Genomic DNA, 23,503 nt, shown 5'->3' on the forward strand with positions numbered 1-23,503 from the left:
TCCCATTTTGATGATGTCAGAGCAGTCCTAACGGCTCAGCAAAGCATGTTTGTATTAACAACGTACAATTTGGATTAACTACAAGTAGTAGAATTAGCCGTTCTCTCATTCATTACAAAGTCTCTGCCAGTATTTTCTTTTAAAGCCACAGAACGAGATTAGAGTCAAAGACACAGTCATCTTACGAAATCCTAAATGTTGAGGGCTTATTGTTCAAATGTCTATAGCTTCACTGGGCATGCAGCCCCTGCTTTAAACTATATATGGTATCATTTCACTGCACTCCTCATTACTTTGTCCGCAGTTAACCCCACTCTTCTGCCATGTTTATACAACCTGCCAAAGTCCTTACTCCTTATTTAACGCCGTCTTTAAGGTCATGCCACCTGAGTCCTTCCAACTCCTTCTCACACTCATCCTGCTGTTTACCTGGTAAAGTCAACTAACTCTCTTACACTAAATTAACCCCTAGAACTAAGGGTAAATAGTGTAACACTTATTCATCTATGTCCATCATTTTATCCTCGACCCTTATTAGCCTTTATTTACCCTACTATGAGCCTGCACTTACACTCTAAAGCCCGCAATAATCTTTCTCCAGCTCTAAAGTAATGTTCTGATCGCCATTTACTCTCTTATCCAGTCTATATTTACATCTCTTAGTAGTCTTAGTAACCTTGTCTTTGTCCTATATTTACCTTGTTGCCAGGTTTTATTTAGCCACCATTTCATCCTGTCAAACAGCATCTTTTCTCTTGCTCTCTTTTCATTTGATCCACTTCCAGCAACACCAAGAATTCAACAGTAGAGGATCTGTTAAATGCCAATCTCATGTTTTAAATCTATCCCATCATAACGGGAATCGCAAAAGTTAAAAAGTGGTGAACTTTGGTGTAGCAGTAAAACAGTTTCATCAAACCAGGCGCTCCCCTCGAAGGAATCTTTTAAAAATGAAAAGAACAAATTTAACAACATGCCACCTCCCCCTCCCCGTCAGTTCTCACCCTGCAGTACAGAGACGTGGAGGAACATCCGTCGCTGCTCTCCTCGCTGCTGCTGGTACCTACGGATGGGCTGAGCATAACGTTGGCCAGCTGCGGGCGGAGGAGGGCCACGTGCATGGCCGTGTCACCGTCCTCGTCCTCCATGTTGACGTCGGCGCCCTCGTCCACCAGCAGCTGCACCAACTCTGTGTGGCCCTGCGTCACCGCCAGCTGAAGCGGCGTCTGGTTCCGGTTGTTTCGGATGTTGATGTCACAGCGCCCCTGTAGAAGAAGAAGAGCAAAAACAAATACATTTTTTTTTAAGTTTTACAACAAAAGCATCGGTTTAAACAGGTAAATATGCAAACGTATGGTCAACTCGCCTCCTTGATGAGGATTTCTGCGACATCTTTGTGGTTGTTGAGAGCCGCCAGATGCAGCGCAGAGAAGCCGTCCTCTTTTTTAACATCGACCAGCTGCCGTGCTCGGGCCAGGATCTTTTCTGTGGCCCTGCCAGCAGGACAGAAACACAACACTCAATTAGCCACATCGTTCCTGACTCCTTAAATTAAGTGCTGTATTAGCTGTCTTCGAGCTTGTTGCCCCATCAAACACTCACAGAAACGGCTGAATATTGATATAATGGTAACACTTGAATTGAATGGAATATCAATGTATTTTATTTGATGTTGTTTTATTTATCTACAAATACTTAAACGTAGGGACACTGGAACAAAGGGACAACAAGTCAGGCTTTTACAGGAAACAAAAAAATAGTTATTCAACTGTCCTTTTATTTTACTCAAATATATGTAATAAGGCCTGTTCTCCCTTCCTAAGGTAAAATAAAATAAAATACTATATCAGCAATAACTATGTGACCTTAAAATGAGAAAACAATCAAGCAGGATTACAAATAAGCTGTTCTAAATCTCTACTAAATACCAAGTATAAAGTGAACATCCATCATGCACATCAGCATAATGAATATTAAATAGAGAAGTAAAAAAAAAGGGCCCAAAAAGTGCAATGTATTTATGATGTCAGCTGGGGAAATACTATTTGTTTTTCCACTGAATTTTAATGAAATTACGCACTTACAGTATAAATAAAACGACAACAGCCTAAATGTACAACATTGAGTACTTCCTTAACCATATATTGATGTAGGCTTATCATTATGTGTCTGAATCTGACCAGACAGCGACAAGTGTCTACAACACCACCTTGAGCTGAAGAAAAGGCACAAAGCATAAACCTCTCAGAAATGGAAATATGATCAAGTTTCCTGGTCTCTGAAATGAGCTTGGACTGAGACGCAGCTGCTGTAAAGCCGCTAACAAGCCAATCTGACAAGAACGCTCACCATCATCATCAGTATTCAAACAAACAGTGCACTACATCAAGGACAAATACCACAACCTCCGCCTCATTTACACAGTGCTCAACTCAGCTGAGGACAGCCAAGCTCAAGTTTTCTAACGTGAAAAATTTAAGAGCAAGTTTGGTCAGATTAGAGATTAGAGCAAGTCGTCTTAACTGTGAGAGGTTAACAAAAGTGAAGTTGAAATTCGGCTGCATTCGGTGAAGTGACAATATGGGAACTATTTTTTTATCTTTACCACACTGGACTAATTCTGCAGTTTAAGGATGGACTGCACTGTTGAGTTGCCCTCTGGTCTGTAGCCGAGTTTGCTTTATGACGTGTGAAATTGAAGTCGACAGCCTTCACGAACGCCCGGGAAGCTAGCGTGTCTGTGAAGGCCTCCGTGTGAGGTGAAGCAAACTTTCCAGTGATCGTAACTTAATTTTAATGTCAATCCTGCTGGGTCTCACTGAAAAACACCAGTGGTGCACACATCGATAGCTGGTGTCGAGCAATCATAGTGAAGCTGAAGCAGATTAACAGATGGCATATAAGGAACACCCATCATTATTTTTTTTTAACTCATCCCTTTTTTTTGTTAGGGGAGTGGACACTTTAACCAACATGGCCCTGTATCCAATCACTGTCTACATTGCCTTGAGATGACGCATTATAATTGAGACTGTAGTCTGTCTGATAATAATAAATAAATGTAATTCATATTCTGGAAATAATACTCTTCCAATTCGAATAATGGTTTTCAAAGTTGTGCTTTTTCTTTTAACCCGACTGGATGCAACTGTATGACATCAGAGTAACAGGGACAACTTTAATGCAGGTTTCACTGACCTAACTAAAATTTTACAGTGATTACAGGACTCTTAGCAGCAGAGCGCTAATACATGAGGTCCTGGACTGCTATAAGTAAGCGGCATGTATAGGCACGATTGATGGATGAAGGCTGTTAGGGAGACACTGTGTTAGAGGTCATTGGTATCTGCAATGCAGCTCTATACGTGTGTGTCAGCGTGTGTGTGGTTGAGCTATAAAAGTTAGCTCCAGACCACCTTTTATTAGCTTCACTCAGGACGGGTAGCAGCCGCCTCAGCTGTGTCACCTCTATATCTGCTGTGCCTTTCTTCTCTGCATTTCTTCCATAAGCCTTACTCCTGTGTGTGTTCACGAATATTCAGACTTGAGCTGGCGTTTTGAGGCAGTTTTGTACAAACATGCACTCACGCGCAAGAGCTGGAGGGCATCTTAGGCACGCTGGTAATGACTTTCCTGGGGACTGAAGTCATCATTAGGTTATTTTTGGGAGTTTCCATCATGCTTGTTTGTAGCTTGCTTTTCAATCAAAGCTTGATAAAAGCAGGAGGACTGCTTGATGTACACGAGACGACAAAACAAAACATAAAACGTGGCGGTATTATTAGCTATAAGAGTGACTAAGTTGTGAAATCTAGCTGTGTCAGAGAGTTTACACAGTACTGTCAAGATGAACACTAAAAATGAAGACAAGGGTTTGAAGAAAAAGGGGAAAAAAACTTGCTGCAGACGTGGTGAAAGTGAGGAGAAAACAATAAAGCTATGTTGAGGTGAAATAGAGGCAAGCAGTTTTCATTTTCAAGTAAATACAGTTAGCATCGTCTCTCCTATCGAGCTGAAACCTCTAAAAGGAAATCCGGCAACAAGCCTTGTTTCTTTTCTTTCCCAGGACTGTTTGTGAACTTGGCCTCAAGCCCCTATTTTTCCATTTCCTTATAATAAATAAATATTCTAATAAACAGAACATTCTTGTCTTTTGGTCACAAAAAAGAAGGTCACAGCTGCTCTTGAGAACTCAATCCTCAGGATAGTAAAGCAGCCATCAATTAAGCAGTGGAAATATCCTAATGGACAAATGGACTGAAAACAGACAATGAGGGAAACAAAAGAAGCAGTTTTAGTCTGCTATGTGTATTGGACAATATAGAAACACAAAAAGTAGACAGTCACTGTCCTGCATTAGTATAGTGTAGGCCTGCTGATGATAAATGAAGGACCTGGTGAACCGAGTTGATCCTGAACACTGTAAATCCTGTGTCTCTGTTTTTGGTGCAGCAGCTGATGTCAGGCTAAATGAATGCTGGGGAGAGCAGCCTAAATTCCCAGAGGTGCACATATGACACTTGCCAGAACAGATCGGACATTTATTAAATGACTGTCTACTGCGGCCTCCACTTGCAGGTGTTGCTTGCCAAAAGTCTTTTCCCCGCTCAGTCCACATTTGTCCACACACCGCTCATGTGCAGGGATGTCCTGAGATACTATTTTTCAAGGTCAGTAGATTATAAGACACGTAGGAGGAGCCTGGCTGTGGGAGTGCTGAGGATATGTGGGTCACTGGGAGGAAGTCAGAATTTGAGGCTTTAAAGCCTTTTTTGAGGAGAAAGCCTCATTAACTTGCAGCATTTTTTAAGTAAATTTATAGCAATAAATAAATAGAGGAGAGTCTTCAGGAAAAACAGCCAGCGGACTATAGTAAGCTAGAGTAATGCATTTGTTCTTTACTGACCATACAGATTCATGGACTTTAGATATAAGATACACTTTTAAAGTCTTGAACTAAAGCCTTGAATGAATGAATTGCTTCGGGGGGAATTTACGGTGATTCTGGTATTTTTAACTACTTGCCTTATTGCCTTATTGACCCACCCCTTAAAAAGCCGGGGAAAATCTTCCATGACAAATTTGTGCTATTTGTAATGGAAAATTCCCAAAAGGTTGTTAAGGCCTCAAAGCAAATGTTCAGTCAGATTTGTTGCATTTAGGGAAACAGCAACCTTTTAAAAGTCACTTGAATCTTTAATGCAATATTTCTTTACCTTATCAAAATAATCCAATTTCCACCTAAAGAAAATACAGATTTATACATATAGAACTGCACTCAATCATTTCAAGCAATATATTGTTAATACTCCGGAAATTAATGAAGAAAAAAAAATCATACTACAGACCACATTAAGCAACAGGCAACGCATTACTGAGAAGAATGATGATTGTTGACTTTTCCCTCTACCTTTACATGTTCCTGGAGGTGTGGAGAACAGAGGGAGATACCGGCACACCAACAAAAATCCAGGGAACATTTATATGAAACCCTATCATTGTGAGAAAACTCAGTTATCAACTGCATTTCTGTGTCAAGACTCAGCTTAAGATTAAGAACCTCCAGTGTTGATCAGCCTCAAACCAACAGACAGAAAATAATGGAGCCTTTGTGGCACGTACCACTGAGGCAACTTTGAAGGCTGGCCTTAAGCACTTCAGTGTTGAGTAAAATGGCTGAGCTGATCCTTTTCCAGCTTCCGAACGGTGTCACTTGTACCTCTTTCCCATCCGGACAGTGTCTGTGTTGGTGCAGAGCCGCTTTCAGAATGGGCTTGAATTTCGACAGCGTTGCAAAGTGAAGTTTATGTAACACAGTGTACAGTATCTTCTCTCTGTGCCTCTAAAACAGTGTTACACAGCAGTGACAAAGTCTACAGCCGAATCGTGACAGCTTTGCTGTGTTAATAAAGTCTTTCCTGGGAAAACATGTCTGGCTCATTGTTTAGCTTTTGTTTGGATTTTGGGAATTTTTACGCACTCATGAATCTCAAAACTGCATTGCTGAGAAATGACTAGACTGCATACAGTCCAGGGAAAAGAGAAATAAAAACAACTGAGTGTGTACAGAAAGAAGTGACGCAAAAGTAAATGTTGTTGCATTTTTGCCTCATATTGACAGTCAGCCTGCTGACAGCAGCAGAAGCTGTGTGGGAGATGAGATCTATCTGTAACAGATAGCGCTGAGAGAGCCGACCTTTGAATCCTTATTTGAACCCACAGAAGAGACCCACACATAAGCACACAAGCCTATACACGCACACTTCCAACGCTCACAGATACATGCGTTTAAACTAACAATACACGGTGAAAAACTGAGCAAGGACTGAAAGCTGAATGACGCTAAAGGTTTTTTACTTTGCAGCTGAATTTGTTTGGTGTACATAAAGCTAGATTTGGGGAAACCAAAGCTTTTGATTGATTTTTCATCAACGTGGTGCGAGGTTTAATCCAGAACCAGTTTCCCAAATTCTGAAACATAGTATAGTATCATTAATTTGCTCAGCCCAAAGCAGAACCACTGCAAGAAATTCAGCAACGATTGGCACATGAAACCCACTATGATTTTCTTCCTAAAGAAACTACCAGTAACAATAGTCAATAATAGTCTTTTATTGCTTTGGCACATTCAATTTTGTGATATTTTAAGGCACATGCCCAATACTTCTTAATCTCAAAGTGACAACTGCAAGACTACAAGGCAAAATCTTTTCAAAAGTCCTAAAATCCTCTAATGACACTAAATGGTAACCCCTAGAAACCCCAATTGCATGTTAGAGCTCAAGAAAATGCCTCAAGTGCCTAAAAAAACATTTAAAGTCAAAAAATCTTTTCCAACAAGTTTTGGGGATATTTCCTAATTTCACTTCTGTGTATGACATGTGACTGCGCATGCAGATATGATTACGTCATCCCCACTCACAGTTTGTTTCCTTTGAGGGCAGCATGGTGCAGCAGGTTGAAGCCTCTGTGGTTCTGCTGGGTGAAATCAATGTTGGGCACCACGGACAGGATCTCAATGATATTGCGGAAATCTTTAGCAATGGCGTCGTGGAGCGGCGTGTCCCCGTATGAATCCTGTTAAAGACAGGAAGCAAACAGGGTCAAACTAGCTTTTCAAATTCAGGTTTTTAAATATTTTCTTGAGACTTTAGAAAATAACATTGACATGGTCTATTAAACATCTTCTATACAAAATATTCCGGTGATCTGTCGACTGAACATGATTTCTGTTCACTACAATTTGTTGATCCAGGGAGGCAAAAGTTCCTGATTGCCTATATGCTTCCCCGCCTTTATGAAATGGTCAAAAAAAGCAGATGTACGCTCAGATCACGTGCACATTTATCACACGGAAACGCTGAAAAAACTCTGGGCTGGCATGTTTTTAGCTGAGTAGCCACACCATTGAAGCAGAAAAAAATAAATTAGGAAATTGTTGGCCTGGTTGCAGGCGTGTTAGACCATGTGAAAAATCCCCTATGGGCAGTATGACTGAAAGCCAGAGAAGATTACTTACTGGCTATCTAAACACTTACTCAAGGGTCTCTCTCCACCCCCCTAAACTGACTAGTTTGATAATTAATAATAAGCTCATTCACTCCTAACCAGTAACTGCACCAGAGTGAGTCAAATAGTTGAGTTAATTTAGTTCAAATAAAAGATAAGGAGTAAAAAGCAACACTGGAAAAACGATCAAGCATAAAAAAAACTAACATGTTGGATCATTTTTATTTATGGCTGGGGTCAGGACTGAGCACACAGCCACCTCTCACCTGGAGATTGACATCAGCAGAATGTTCAGTTAGCACCCGCACCACGTCAGTGAAGCCCTTGTTGACGGCGATGTGGAGCGCCGTGCACATGGAGTTGTTCAGGAGGTTGACATTTGCCCCCTTACTCAACAGCAGCCGCGCGATCTCCGCCTGATTACTGGACCAAAACAGACACAAATTAACCCGCACTTGATTGTTCACATTTCTGTAAACTATATTAATTCAAAACTAGGAGACAACAAATGAAAAGAAAAAGAAAAAGCTACCTGCATCTTCAAAAAGCCCAAGAGTTTCTTACCACGACACACAAATATCCCATCTGACTTTTTTATAATTTGGATTATATGAAATCTTTCCTGATCACATTAACGCAGGACGTTAACTGGGTGCCTTATTATGGTTATTATGCAACAGTTCAAGGCAGTCACTTCTGTGAACAGGTGATCACATTACAAGGAAAGGGATTAGCTTGAGCTCAAGTCATTTATCTGTCAGTCACAAGCTCCTGTTTTGGACTTGCAATATGCTAGTCTTTTCTTGTTTGTATTTGGCAAATTGTCTCTGTATATATATATATATATATATATATATTTATGTGTGTGTGTGTCCTTACCCAAAAGCAGTGTAGTGCAATGCCGTGTCTCCATCTTCATCTTTGACCTCAACTGAGCTGTTTGCCTGCAGCAGGGCCTTCACCACCTCCATGTGGCCTTGGTGAGCAGCAACCTGCAGCGCAGTCTTGCCTTGGTTCTTGATATCCACCTGCCATGGGCACACACATCGTTGCAGATTCATCAGAGCTGATGCTAGTCTGGACAATAACTGAGCTCAACACAGAGTGGTTGGAAATAATCTGCACATGAATAACAACCACACTCGTCATACACTTGAACACATAATCCAAATAAGTAGTGTCGTCACAGCAGAGCTGAATGCAGAGATAAATATTTACTCCGACTTCACAGTGTGACTTTTTTTTCCTTTTTTCTTGAACAAAAGAAAAACATCTTAGGAAATTTCAAACATCAATTTAAGTAGTCTAGATCAACACTGAATGAAAAGTGAGTGCGACACAGCTACACTAACACACAGTGGCCAAACTGCAAGGTTTCAAAAGTATTTCGACACTTCGGTGTGTCACTGATGCACAAAAGGAGCCACATGTGACTCAGAGGTGTTTGAGGGATGCCATTTAGAGAAAAAACTCAATACGATAATGAGGTTGTAAAACCCACAGCCTATCTGAGGTCTATCTATAGCAGCTGGGTTTCCCAAAATGACCAGTTGGGTATTTTCTAAAAAAAAAAAAGCACATGTGAACAGGAAAACTTGAAAATTGCAAAAGACAGTGTAAACAATGAATCTCAGGTTTGACAGATGCCGAGAAAATCTGGTTCATGATGAAGACAAACTGCACACAGTGATGCACAGCAAGTCTAGAACCTCACTAAAACACAGGCAATGATCAAAGGGTGAAAAATGATGCCAACATTTTATTCTACTTTTAAACAACTGATCACTTATTGCTTTTTTTTACCCATATTGTTTGACAGCTTTTAGATTATGCCTTATTCTTCACCTGTAATCAGTTAGGAGTGACTTAAGCACTGTTACAAATACCTTCATAAAGAAAATATATTCTATATACAGCATGCCTGGATCAATCACTGATCTGTCCTTTCAAAACCAGTTTTACGTTCTGTCATTCAAACATGCAATTAATGCCTGGAATTATTTGATTCTTTGGCTAAGGTAGCCCATCTGGTTGTGTTGGAGATTTTTCCTCCAAACCATGGGGGAATTGTTGGTTTTCTCTATAATAATGTAAGGTCTCAGCCCTCTTGTGTGTGACCTGAAGATACATATGTCATGCTTTGGGGTTACATCAATAAATTATTGGACAGTGTTTCCACTGCCTGTGTCAGTGGGTGAGGGTGGAGGGGAAACCTTGTAAATCTGTTAACAAGTGAGTCCTATAGTTGAGTTTGAGTTGCATTTTTACATAATAGCACTGACAGACTGGAAAATGTCAGCCTATAATATTGCTGTATCTGGCTCAATAAGTCAATCAGACTTCAACCCAAGGCCTGGAGCCCTGATGTAAAGAGCTCTTGGAACAGACAGTGGACTGCAGCAAAGAGAAGGAGTGCTGCACTAACCTTGTCAGGATACTTCTGCACCAGCTCCCGCACCTTGCTGGCACTGCCATGCGCTGCCTCAATGACTAGCCGACTGGGATTGTCTTGCTCTGTGGACTGAGAGAGCAGCTTCTCCAGCACTGAGATGACAGTACCTGAACAGAGACAGAGTCAGAAAGAGAGGGAGAAGAGGAGGTGTAGGGGTAGGATGTGAAAAGGGAACAGAGGACAAAAGAATTACATTAGTTTTTTCCACTTCAATTCTAATGTCGCACAAGCCTTGCAAAAAAAAAAAAAAAAAAAAAAAATAAGCCATTTGAACTGGTTAACGAATGCTAGAATGAGTCAAAATGTCCCAGCATGCACTGGAATCTGACCACACACATTTGCAAACACACATCAGTCTGTTGTTAGCCTCCCATAATCTGAACTGAACACATAAACAGAGAAGATTTTGTCATGATTAAGAGACTGCTGAGAACTTGTGACATGATGACAAACGTGTCCACCTGCTGTCAAAGTGCAGGATCAGGAGATGCTACAGAGAAAATTTCAGAAAGAAGCATACTTTACACACTGCTGAAAAAAAACAAACAAACTTGATGCCACTGATGCCGCATGGATGAGAAAGGATGCGTAGCAAAGCTGAAATGAGGGAGAGTAGGGGGATAACTGAAAGCCTGCAGGAGATAAAGCTGGAGCTGGTGTGTTAGAGATGAGCCCCCTCTTCCCGGCAGAGGCCTTACTTCCAGATTCGTTGGGGTTCTCGGCCGTCATGAGGTTGGCATCCACCTCCACGGGTTGGGCTGAGAGGCACGCTGGGTTAAATGTCCATGTCTGGCCTCCAAATGCTACCCGTAGGTCACCATCTGCATATACTTTCAACACCTTGCCGACCTGGCCCAGCACCTATGAGAATAACACAATGAATAGGTGAGAAAGAATTGACAATGACAAATAAATGATCCTTACTAAACACCCATGTACAACCTAATTTTCATGAAGTAGGTCAGTCGTAATGTGATGACGTTAAACAACTGGATCCTTTACTTTTGCAAGTAGCACAGTAAACATTGTGCACATAAACAGGGAGAAACCTGAAACCCGGAATATAGAGAATGGAGTAAAAGGGCACTGGCATTTGCCAAAATGCATCGGAAAAGCATTAACTAACATCTAAAATGATGCCATGTTCCAACGTATCTGTATTAGTAAACAATACACAGCAAACTGACACATAAATCCTGACTAGGATATTCGCTGGCTACAGCGGAAGCCATGGAAAACTGGCTGTTGCCCCCGGAGGGTAAATCAACAGATTAGCTGGGTTGCTGGACTAAGTTATGAAACACTGGGTTCAAGTCAAAGTCATTCTTCAAAGCGATCATTACTTCACCAATTTATGTGACTCAAGTCTTCACTTCTGCACACAAGGTGAGGATTTTCAATCCAATTCTGAAAAACCACAGTAAGTTAGCATTAGGAGGCTACGAATATTATCAGGTAAAATGAGCATACAGGAGTCATGCTGTCTGTCCATTCTCCATGGCCAGCCTGCAGTCTCTTCACGCTCTCCATGTCCTCCAATACTCTCACTAATTCCCCAACTCCAAACGTGTTCACCTAAGGGGGAAAAAAAGCAGCCGAAGTCTAAACAAAGTAATTTAGCTGTAATAAACTGTGATATTAAAATAACAAAATAAGTAACGCAGTACCTTGGTGAGTGCCCCAGGATGGAAAGTCCAGCGGATATTGTTGCTGTACTGGACTCTGACATCTCCTCGGTCAGTGATTCTGTGAACCGTCCCAATCCGGCAAATGTACTGAAAACACAAATATGCTATTTAACCCTGGGTCTTCCTCTACATGGCTGTGACCTTAATGTCCCTTTTAGCAGCTGTGATATGAGAGTTGGATGCTCCATTTCTTTCTCCTCTGTTGCAACCTCCATCTGAGCCACTTATATAAATCTTCTGTATGCTGTGTTCTAGAGCCACGTGCATTTGAGGACATGTTTGTGTAAAACATGAAGCAGTTCATATGGTTACAATGGAAACCTGCTGGAAAAACCCAAGGAAGAGCACTATGTACGTCTGTATTGTATTAGAACTCAATAGGGAGTTATTTAAAGCTGCCTATAGTCAACCGGTATTATGTTTTTACTTTTTCTAGCGGAAGGCATTTGTACCTCTGCCATTTTGGGGTTCCACCCTCCGTGGCCCTCCTGCATCTGCCGTAGGATGTCTACCTCCAACAGACATTTGACCTTGTCACCCTGCTGGAAAGAATGGCCGTCTGCACTCTCCTGACGCTGCAGCTCTGCGTGCTCTCCTGGATGAACAGGTGTCAGCGTCAACAAACAGAAACTGACTCGAATTTTTTTTCCTAAGCTAATGATAAAAATAGCTTGGGTTTAAAGCCAGTATGTAATCAGTTTCTCAGTGTTACAGTATTACAATGCCACACAGAAGTACTGATAAGCACTGATATACGACATACAAGACATAAGTTGTTTACATCAAGTTAAATCAAGTTTCTGAGCCACTAAATAACTTTAAACTTTCTAAGGAATGCATACTTGAATAAAGAAAGTCTGTCTTACCAAGTTTTGGTAGGTGATCTTTGTAATAGAAGCCTCCCTGGCCATCTGTCACATATTTCAGGTCTACCTTGCCCTTGTGGCCCATTCGGTAAACATTAGTGGTGCCATTAGACCAGGTGACACTGGCCACGCTGCGACCAGACTCGTTGTCCCAGCCACGAATGTCCACTACCTTCCCAACCTTACCCTCCCCACCTACACACACACACACAAAAGTGCAGAAACAAACACAGATATAATGCAAGAAACACCAGTGCATCAGTTTATGGGAAAAATGGGAAACAAATGCAGTGAAAAGAAAACAAGCTCAATAAAAGAAGGAAAGGTGGTTAGTTAGACGACCGTGGTGTGATGCAATGATCAAAAAATAAATAAATAAACATGAGTGCAAACAAAGTGAGAGACAAACATTTCATTGTAGGGGCTGCCAAGTATCACAGACATTCATTATGATTTTCTACAATCACCGTCAAACACCTGACAATTTCCTCTTTTTGATTTGAGTGAAACCAAAGGACCAAATAATCAAACAATAAACACAAACCACATTATTAATGCACGTGTTGTGTCACAGGATAATTTCAGATCCATACATCCAGCTGTATGATGTAAATAAATCCTTGCTATGCCATTTAAGTCATCAAGCTGCTTCAGCGCCTAAACACACCAACTAAACCAGTGACCTGTAAGACAACACGGTAGGCTGGGAAGACACAGAGCATGCTCAGTGTGTCTTTTATGCACTTAGAGCATACACCATTTAGGCCTGATGAGTGACTTAACCGAACCCCAGGGCACTGATTTCAAAGGCACCAAAAGGACATTTTGACTCATTCTCCTTAGAAAGAAAAGGGAGCGTTGCTATTCTCACAACCCTGGACCAAAAAAAAAAAGAAGAAGTCTAAGGACACGTTGCCATTCTCTATTTCTTTAAAGGGAACGTTTACAGACTTGAATTTAGCCCATCGATGTGGAAGATTACTTTGAATTAAGATTTTAACTAAACATCAGCCAGCGTAGGCTGTTTGGATCTGAAAAAAAAAAAGAACATGCAACAGCGAAGTCAGTATACAGTATATGACAGAGTTAAACTTCAGCCATTCGTGGAGGCAATAAAACACAATTCAATGTCTCATATATTCTTAACTCTCTACTTTATCTAAACTAATCTTTTTTATCTAAACTATGACCACAGACTTCAGGTGCAGGGTCTTTCTCAGTTTATGCCACTACACAATGATGGAAAAGAAAAGGCAAACATTCAAACAACGAGGACTCAACTGGGACTCTCAGAGACGCAAACAGTCAGGCACATCTGTGAGACAGACTTATATGAGTCACCCGCAAAATAAGTACACACAGACACATGCTAACACAACATCTTACAGGTTAATGAGTTGTGAGGTTACAATGTTATTATGGGCTGTTGATGGTAAAACACTTTGAAGAGGAACATTTCCACACTCAAGCATGCACAGAGTTTGCTGAGTTGCCAGGTTATTGGTATCATTAGCCCACACATCACTCACCATCTTGGTTGCCCCAGTCCCAGTCTGGTCCACGAACCACTTTAACCCCCTGGAAGATTCCTTTGAGGATGATTCGTGGGAGGTTCTGCCTCGGTGCCAAGCTCACCCTGTGACAAGAGCATGAAGACGCAGCTGAACAAACAATCATAGAAAATGCTGAAGGGTGCTAAGCAACCCCAAAACCTTCTCCAAATATGCACATTAGAAGTTCTAAAAATTAAAAATTAACTCTCTTACATATTTGTAAGAGTTTGGAATTAGTGGCAAGGCAAGTAAGAAAAAAATGTAACACTTGCAGCCAATACATTTACTCGTGACAAGAAAACATTTGAAGTTACACAAGATATGACAGTGCAGTAAAGAACACATCTGCCTGACATATCAAACAAATGCTACTCAAGGCTGTCTGTTCTGAGAAATGATATCTTACTTAGCAAAGGCCATTTTGTAAAAGGAATTCAAGGACTGTGAATAGCTATGCTTAATAATAACACACACACACACACACACACACACACACACACACACACACACACACACACACACACTATTAAAGCCACAATATTCTCAACACCATTAACCTTGAACACAATCTGACATAGGTGAGCTAGCCGTATCTACAAAATCAAACATACTTTATGGTAAAAATTTGATCAGATCTTGGTGCAAAAGAGCTGCCTATTCCCATACTTCTCGACGAGATCAAAGCCCAGCTTCCTTTCCAAGCAAACAGCTAATGGGATAAACTCCAAATCATATTAAATCCAGTGTGTTGAAAAGAAAAAAGAGCCTTGTGAGAGCCGTCATCCTCAGGGAGTCTCATAGAGACTCTCGTGCTGGGGTTTCGCTCAAAGTTAGGCTTGACTAACTTCACCCCCATCGCTAGCCAGATTTTCAGGATCCCATATGTGCCACAGCAGAAAATAGCAGTGCATTTTCCTCTTAAAGCTAACCAACAGTGAGTGTGGTCTGAGCTTAGACAGGTCTGTGCCGAGAATGATGTGTATCTGAGCACAGAGCTTTCAGCCTAATCCTAGACAGCAGAGCTATCAGAAAGCAGGGCACCACAGGGCAAATCATAGACAGTGCACGTGCTAGCATCCAGTACTATGTGCATCTAGATAGTTATGCACATGCATATACAGCTTCAAACCATGAAGCTGCTAATAACAAATGCCCATTTCCTGATGGCACCATTCAGATTTAGTTTAGAAAGACTGGACAAACTTAAGTATCATGAGCACCTCTACTTATGACAACAATAAGTCAGCTCATTAAGACAAACAAACCTATTATGAAAACATGACCCATGGTTTTTTGAGAGCAGAGAAGATATAAACTGACAGATGTCCCCGTTTTCATGGACAGTGAAACACACGACCTCAGTGTTTCACATGTTTGTTTTTTCAGTACAGCTTCTCTTTCAAGGGATCAAGATTTCTAATCCAGCTTGACCAAATGTCAGCGCTGCTCACAGACAAGATGAGGATCAGGGCAAGAGACCTAAACCTACGGACACAAAAGCTGGATCAACAGTCATCCAAGCAATAGCCTTTGGTATTAAAGCAGTGTAATACACACAAGGATCTACCAAGCAAAGAGAAGTCACATCTGTCAGAAAGACAAAGCTAAACTACGTGTATGTGAAAATACCAGGAGTGTGTCATGCAAATGCATTCAGAGCTTGTATCTCAAAGCAAGTTTAAAATGTCTGTCTTGTTTGCATTTAGAGCCTTTAATGTGTGAGTTGCCCCTTTACAACTGTAAAAACAGCATTAGGTTCCAGACTTATTGGTGATATCTTTAGAAATAACATGTTTTGTCATTATCTAGTACGATACTTGTTTTAATCCATACTTCACCTAGTAACGTACTAATCTTAACACATTTGAGGAGCGTTTTAAACGCTATTTTGATAAGACTGGAAAGAAAAAAAAAATCATTACACATAGTGCTTAGATCCCTAACAAAAAAATGAGAAGGAGAGACAGCTATTTTTCCACCAGAGCTACAACTCTATTCAGTTCTGTCTGGAAGAGGGAAAGCAGCAGAAATCCCTGCAGGACAATAATGAGGATAGTTTGGTTGTAGCTTAAACATGAACACACAGCAGAAAACTGAGAAGTCAGGTGGGGCGGTGAAGGATTAGGCACTGATTTGACCCAATAGGTTCGCATGTGTGGTGCTTGCGTTGGGAGAGCCGATTAACCAGCTGCATACCGACCATCTCCTCGTAAACATATGGCACGGCACGCACATATGCTGCTGTGAGCATGTAAACACATGCCTCTTTGTACCATGTAACATATGAATCTTAACTAAATGCAGGACTCGGCAGGCTTTTCAGCGCATTCGGTACATTGCAAAATTATTCCAAAACAACAGCCAGAGGCTAATAACGACCAGGCTTCATGGCTTGTGAGCATAAAACTTCGCCCTGACTCGCTCCACATCTGAGACCTGTTAAAACATGTCTTCAAGGAAGTTGAAAATGTTAACATGCTAATCCTCACAGCTGAGAATGGTAACCATGCTAATCCAGCTAAATCTGTGTAATTACAATGGAACACTCATGTACAGTACATCCGGCTCAGCTCTCACACCACGTTTGTGACGCCGCTATTATATTGTCAGCATTCTGCAGCCGTTTATTACGCTGACCACCGATTGTCCCCTCAGGCCGCCGATAAGGTTTCTGCCAACGGTATGACAGTAAACTACAAATAGATCAAGCTTGCTTAAGTTGCATTTAAAGCCTTGCACATGTTTGACCCACATGAAAGGAGTCCCTCTTAACTAGCCAGAGCCCCAACTTGAGCTTCCTAACAAAAATCACAGCTGGCACTGCATGAAGTCACAAACATTATGAAGGCAAGTTAAATTTGTCCTTCCAGGCAAATATCAGTGTGTCCCATGACTGCCAGATTATAAATTCATCTTTTGAAATGCTGTCAGTGAAATATGGGTCAGTGTGGTCCGGAAATAAAGAAGTGCTGTGTGTCTGGCATCACATATTGTCGGCTGCTCTTCTACTTCATTCATTGGATGAGAAAAGAAGTGACTTTCATGTGATGATCTTCCAAATCTGTATCAGTGAGAGACAACAATTGCAATTTAATTTTTCCTCCGATTATACAAATCTCCCTTTGATAAGACTCCAAGATATAAATAGATAGCATTATAATGATATGAGAGAAAAACTGTTACTTATATCAAATGATTAAATGATCTTGGTTGTCTTGTATAATTTGCATTCACTACACTGGCTGTGTGCTGACATTATGAGTAAGCTTGCACTGACCAAAAAGACTCCTCTATAAAAATGCTTCTGACATACATAAACAAAAGTTATTTCTAACTTCAAATCCAACCCAATTTATCACCACTGTGAAAAACACAACTGAATAACAAACAATAACATCTCAAAATTTGTTTTCTAAAAGCTAAAATTTCACTTTAAGGGGGCAGGGCATAATTATAAGCCAGTACATAGTTTTCAGAAGTTAAAGGAATGACTGGAATATTTATTGGGGCAACATAAATATATCTTGTAGTCAAACAACTGAAAATATGTTGAGTCACACTGAAGTTCACCGCCATCGAGAACAATACGTGGAACATTGTGCACTCACTCGCTGTGAGAGCCGTCAATGATAAACACCGAACCACTCAAAAGACAAAGAGCTTCGACCGGTTGGAGATTTCATCCACATCGTGACAGGATAAGGTTGGCTGACTCTGATAGGCATCAATATACCATTTGTATTTTTGATTCTTTAAAAGTCATCTCCCTGAGAGCCAGAATTGAGAGAGGCTCATTGTGTTATCACTCCATTCAAAAAGGTTGCAGAAAAGAGCTACAATTTCTAAATCTCATTCATATTATAGAGCCTAGTATTTATGAAAGGCCATTTCAAACATCTTTCAAATGGAGATATTAATCCCACAACATCCTATTTTAGTCTTTGAAATCTCTGTATTTTAAGATTCTGTATTTCTATTCTTCTACACCGCTTTAAATTAGCATCTACGTAATGTGCCATGATCTCAAAGAACCCACACATAAAAGGTTTCTACAGTATAAATAGTAACTAACAACAATGCAAAACTGTAACATTTAGGTTGACGAATCGCAAATGCTACTTACATTTAATAGCTCAAACAATTTAAAGGTGTTTCTCGTCTCAATAAAGTACAGCCTTATTTTCGGCTTTCTAAGTTTAGCCTTGTCTCACTTTGATGTTATGCACCCTGTATGAGATTGCAGCAATGCCTGTTTGGTAGATTTCAATAACAAAGGCAGGTTGCTACTTGAAATATATCACTACTATATATTTCCTAAAATCATTATCTTTGTTAATGTGTCTAAAGAAATCCCCAACTCAATGAAATAAAAAAATGAACTGTCAGTGAGTATTAGTATTTACTTGCCCAGTACTGACAAAAGGAAGGCGCTGATGTTTTAACCCACATGGAGGTTCACAGAAAGGTTTTTATTCTGTTATCTCAATGCTGTTCACAGCTGAGCCAAACAAAATTTTGACCTTAATGAAAATCAATAGTTTTGGGGAGAAACTGAGGAAGGAAAAGAAATGAGTTCCAGCTGGTGTCAGAATGCTAAATGATTACTGCAAAGGCCAGATTTCACTCAGATGTGCAATTGATGTGCTGCTCTGGTACCATACCACCTATCCATAGCAGACGAGTACAGACCTGACCAAAATCTAAAATTCCACTTTATTAACAATACGTCTCATATTTAATTAATTAAAACAGGATTTCACAGATCAATGCAGGAAAAATCAAGCTGCACATTCATAAGCAAAGGTGTAAGAATGCATCTGTTCATCCCATTTTAAAATAATGTGCTGATTGTGAGACTTAATTTTTTTTAATTTTTTTTTTAAAGGGTTTTAATAGAAATCAAGATTACCAAATTCTTGGGCCAAAAAACAAACAAACAAAAAAAAAAAAACTTTTGAGAGGAAGCCATTTGTAAGAAGCCATGATTCATGCACCTATTCTGAGCATTTTTCGGGCAACAGACTCAGAGGAATTAAATGGAACTGTGTTGGACCTGGACGGGACTAAACTATAGAAGAAATCTGGGTCATACATATCACCTTGTTAAAATGAGAACAGGCCATCCAGCTGACATTCAGACAGTGCCTGGAGCAGTTTGGAGCTCTACTGTGAACTGATGCAGAAGAGTGAATTCTGAAGGGAGAACTCACTCCAGTAAATCTGGATACGTAGGACACTTGGAATCAGCTCACTAAACATTTATCCCCAGCAAGGAGGCGTGCAGTTTGCACGATGCCCACTTTTATACCACAGGTGTCTTGTGATGACATTCGTTAGAGTTCGTGCGGGACCAGCCATGCTCTGCTGAGGTCATTAGAATTGTGGCTGTGACACATCCATTTTTTAATGGTTGTGTCACCCTCAAATACTAACATCTTAACACATAGCACAGTAGACTAACTACAGCCGCAGCCAAAGCCCAAACAATAACAATAACAATAACGCTGAGGTACAACATCACAATCACAAGCAATAGTGGCCGCATGATGTTGTTCAGAAGACTCCAACCAGACCTACAGGAATGTATGAATTCCAGATTAAGATTAAGATTTGAGGAAGCCATTATGAGGCCAACACAATTTGAAAACAGCAAAGTAGCAAAGACACCATCATTAGAATTAAATAAGGATCAGCTGTGCTGGAGAGCGAGCAGAGTTGTACTCACGGCTGGGAGTGTGCTGTCTCGTAACGCTCGAAAGCGTGGCTCAGGTCATGCTTGTTGTTCATGTAACACTGGGTGCACAGGTCGTAATCGAAGCACACCTTGCACTTCCATCGCATTCCCATGATTCCATGCTTCTTGCAGCTGTCACAGATGATATTGGAATGACGCACCCCTGGAGTGGAAAGTGAGATGTTGAGTGGGCACAACAGGCTTGATGTTTCTTTTTGTATTTTTGTTACAAAGAAACATATGTTTTGACAGAACATGTCATAACCTTCACAGCAAAGAGGACACTACCATTCATTCCCCCGTGTCTAAGTCAGTGAAACGTTTAAGGCATACGTCACATCCTTGATGATGTTACTTATTGCAGAGGGTAACATCATGAGATGTGCAAAAACTGAGGCACAAACAGCATGTGCCTCAGGCCCCCCACCCCCTTGGCTCCTCATCTCTTCTCCTCCTCTTCTTTCGCTCCATTAATTGAAGGGCAAGTTTTGTGAGGCAGAAAAATGTTGCTTGAAATGGAGCAAAAATGCTAATGAGTCCTGCATTAATGTGTGTGTCATTCAAGTTCAAAACTGAGCTGGATGGCTGATGGCTGAAGATAAGAGATGACTTACTGTACCCCGCTTTCTTTAAAAAAAATAAATAAATAAATAAAAAATACTACATGGATCAACTACATGGATACATTTTTCACTTTTTATCAGAGCCTTTCAAGCTAGTGCTCGGCTTTAAAAATGCTGAATTATCAGGATAAGATCGAGTTCAAGCATTTACATAATTATAAAACGAATCCTGATCAAATGTTTTTTTTTTAATTTAAAAGAAGTATTAGGATTATAATAACACTATAATTCGTAGCAAACAATAACTACCTACACAAATTTGAACCTATTAAAAGCTTGGAAAGTAATCTAACCAAAGGCAACATTTTATTTTGAAGGCGCTCTTGAACATCAAAGCTTCTAGCATTTTCCTAAGCTGGAAAAAGCAGAAATAACCATTTTAACTATGAATTACTGAAAGGACTGAAAACAATACAATAGCATAGTATCGTTTGGTATAATAACAAAACTACAATCACACTGGTGCCATGACTCAAAAGTTTCACAGCAGTTTCATATGACTCTAATGTAATCGCTTACCAATCTGAGCATTATCATAAAGCAGCAGGTCATAGGCACCCTGGTAGCCAGTACGGTAGTTGGTTCTCGTGCCGCTGTCCCACTGCACCACCACCGTCTTGTCTGGAGTTGTAGTGCTGCCCTGACGCCCGATCTCCACCACAGTACCCACATGGCCCTCACCATCATCTTGGTTTCCCCATTTCCAGTCCAGGCCGCGCACAACACGCATGCCTACCTCCATGCTGCCTCTTTTGGGGCCTGGCCGACAGGCTGAGGGCAACGTCTGAGGCCTGGCAACGCTGTCACGTCCGCTGCTGCTGCGCCTCCGGGGCTTCTGAGGTGCAGAGCCGGCTCGTGCCGATGGTACTGCTGGTAAGGACGGCACAAGGGTTGTTTCCGGGAACAGATCAGGGGTGACTGAAGGAAAAAAAGGATAAAAAGCATTGAAAGAGCAGTCACAGTAAAATGCTCCAAGTACAAAAGAAGTTGATACATTCCACTCCTGCACCAGTGTGTTTTACTACATGCCTATCAGTGTTTGCTTGGGGACTTGAATAGCAGCATGCCATACGTCCTATTAATTTCTTAGCAGTGTTTTACTCTTAGTGGTGGATCATTCACTGGAGGTCTTGCTGTGCATGATGGCACACTTGTGGAGAAAGCAGCTGGACATCAATGCTATGCCCTCCTGCGCTAATCAAGCCCTGGCCGGATATGTGCACATGTACACACACACACACACTTAATTCCTTAGCAGGACAACATATTGGCCTCATTCTTGTCCTGAACGTCAACTCATAAGACTGAGCTAGTAATCATGGGGCAAAAACTGAAAACACATAAGGTGAGATCTCTGAAACAAACAAAACAGGCATCTTTTAAGTGACATAAACAAAGTTACAATTTAACAATGAACAAAACTCTGAGTTTATGTAATTGCTAATGAGATAAGTATTTTGTCTCACAAAGACTGGCGCTACTGGTCCAGATACGATCAGGGGTTAAGCCATCAAGTTGAACTTCCTTATACGGGGGTTTCTTAAACACAGAGTTAATCACAAGAAAAATCTTACCCACACTCCCCTAGCCTGGGCTTGTTGTCATATTCTTCATGAACAAGTGAACACTAAGCTATAACAGCAAAAAAATCAAATGCAAAAAAAAAAAAAAATCTCACAGTATTCCTCAGTAAGTAGGGAGTAATCTGCCTAAATCTCCTTAATTAAAAAGAAACAAACTTTTGCCGTAGGCGAATAAATTAATTTAGGTTGTTTTTTCAAAAGAAACCAAAAAGATTAAATTTTGTCTGAAGGAGAAAACATTTCACACAGCTGACTGAGTACACCAGTGGTTTAAACTGATGCTGCTGGGTGTTGGAGACTACAACTACAAGTAAAAGGAAGTGGCATTTACAGTAAGGGAAAGCTTGAGTCAGCAGCACAGAAAGAAACTTCTGCTGGAGACCATGATCATCAGCACACATCTAATTACATCCATTAATCACATGTGGCACATCAGATCTACTCTTTTATACACCACATCATTACATCTCCATCACAATTTAAAGTATTCCTTGTTTATTAAAGCAATGCTATTTAAACATAGTGTGTCTCAAATAATTACCAGGTCCTTTCCTACAACATGCAATTCAATAAAGAAGAATTTGAAGATGTCATATCTTCAGTTCTTTGGAAGTACACATTCTTTTGGTTGCCATTATTCACTGTAAAGCCAGGCTTATACACACACACACACACACGCACACACACACACACACACACACACACACACACGGCCTGCCTCCACATACAGCACTACCAAAGAGGCCTCTTGTCTTGCTGTAATGGAGAGGAAGGAAATTTACTTAGACAATGCAGGCATTGTAACTTGATTGCTTTGGATTTCCAGGAATACCAGTGAGACAACAGCCCTGGACTTACCAATAATGGTGGTAGACCCTAAATCAGTCATTATTTTATACCCCTACAGTTACTGACACAAACAGAGACACTAGTAACAGCAGTCACTAGTAGTGACTGGTTAAACTGGAAGTCAGAACAATAAACAACGCAATAACAGCTTATCTGTGGCATATCAGGCATGATATCTGACGACAATCTCTAAAAGATGATGTGGGTAGTCCATAACTTCCCTGTTCAAAGAAACTATTATTTTAAATTAAGCAGATGATGAGATTTAAGCTTTTTCTATGAACAGCTCAAACAGAGAAAAAATAAATAAATAAATGATCTTTAAATCCACAAGTCTGTGCATATTTGTGGGGAAAAAATCCTTAAACTTTCCAAATACCCTCCATTATTTGTTCATGTTTACACCCAACATGTCTTTTAATATTGAGCCTAATAATACACCCATAGTGTTTATTAAAAGATAAACAAAAACCTTTATATAAGAGGGCGGACAGATGTTTGTAAGAAGCTGAGATTACACTTGCACGCTTATTGAGATTACAATGTCATTTAGGTGGTGACTGCTTAAACATAAAACATATGGGATGTAGGGGATAAAAGGAGGAAAAGCAGGCTGCTTATACTCCATTTTCTGTCCAACGTGACA

The 23,503-nt window shown here is 40.6% G+C and overlaps 1 protein-coding gene across 5 annotated transcripts in view; it reads right to left on the reverse strand.

Annotated features, from left to right (window-relative positions):
- Positions 1-23,503, reverse strand: part of mib2 (MIB E3 ubiquitin protein ligase 2) — a 37,262-nt gene that overhangs the window by 3,514 nt on the left and 10,245 nt on the right. For 4 of the 5 annotated variants that reach the window (XM_086276218.1, XM_086276215.1, XM_086276216.1 and 1 more), the window contains 14 exons: positions 20,945-21,343; positions 19,794-19,965; positions 14,045-14,151; positions 12,516-12,710; positions 12,102-12,244; positions 11,629-11,736; positions 11,432-11,536; positions 10,660-10,822; positions 9,935-10,068; positions 8,389-8,537; positions 7,776-7,932; positions 6,923-7,077; positions 1,367-1,493; positions 1,005-1,265 (listed from right to left, as the gene is read on the reverse strand). In XM_086276218.1, coding sequence (XP_086132344.1) covers positions 1,005-1,265; positions 1,367-1,493; positions 6,923-7,077; positions 7,776-7,932; positions 8,389-8,537; positions 9,935-10,068; positions 10,660-10,822; positions 11,432-11,536; positions 11,629-11,736; positions 12,102-12,244; positions 12,516-12,710; positions 14,045-14,151; positions 19,794-19,965; positions 20,945-21,167 — 2,199 coding nt within the window. In that variant the 5' untranslated portion in view covers positions 21,168-21,343. Of the gene's footprint in view, positions 1-1,004; positions 1,266-1,366; positions 1,494-6,922; positions 7,078-7,775; positions 7,933-8,388; positions 8,538-9,934; positions 10,069-10,659; positions 10,823-11,431; positions 11,537-11,628; positions 11,737-12,101; positions 12,245-12,515; positions 12,711-14,044; positions 14,152-14,679; positions 15,048-19,793; positions 19,966-20,944; positions 21,344-23,503 lie in introns of those variants that run through there. The other variant, XM_086276219.1, reaches the window with a different exon arrangement.

The sequence above is a fragment of the Aulonocara sp. 'chitande type north' Nkhata Bay genome, linkage group LG20 (genome assembly GCF_057382095.1).
Source record: "Aulonocara sp. 'chitande type north' Nkhata Bay isolate Kocher_YH1m ecotype deep benthic linkage group LG20, A_spYH_male_GT1.1, whole genome shotgun sequence".
Classification (NCBI taxonomy): Eukaryota; Metazoa; Chordata; class Actinopteri; order Cichliformes; family Cichlidae; genus Aulonocara; species Aulonocara sp. 'chitande type north' Nkhata Bay.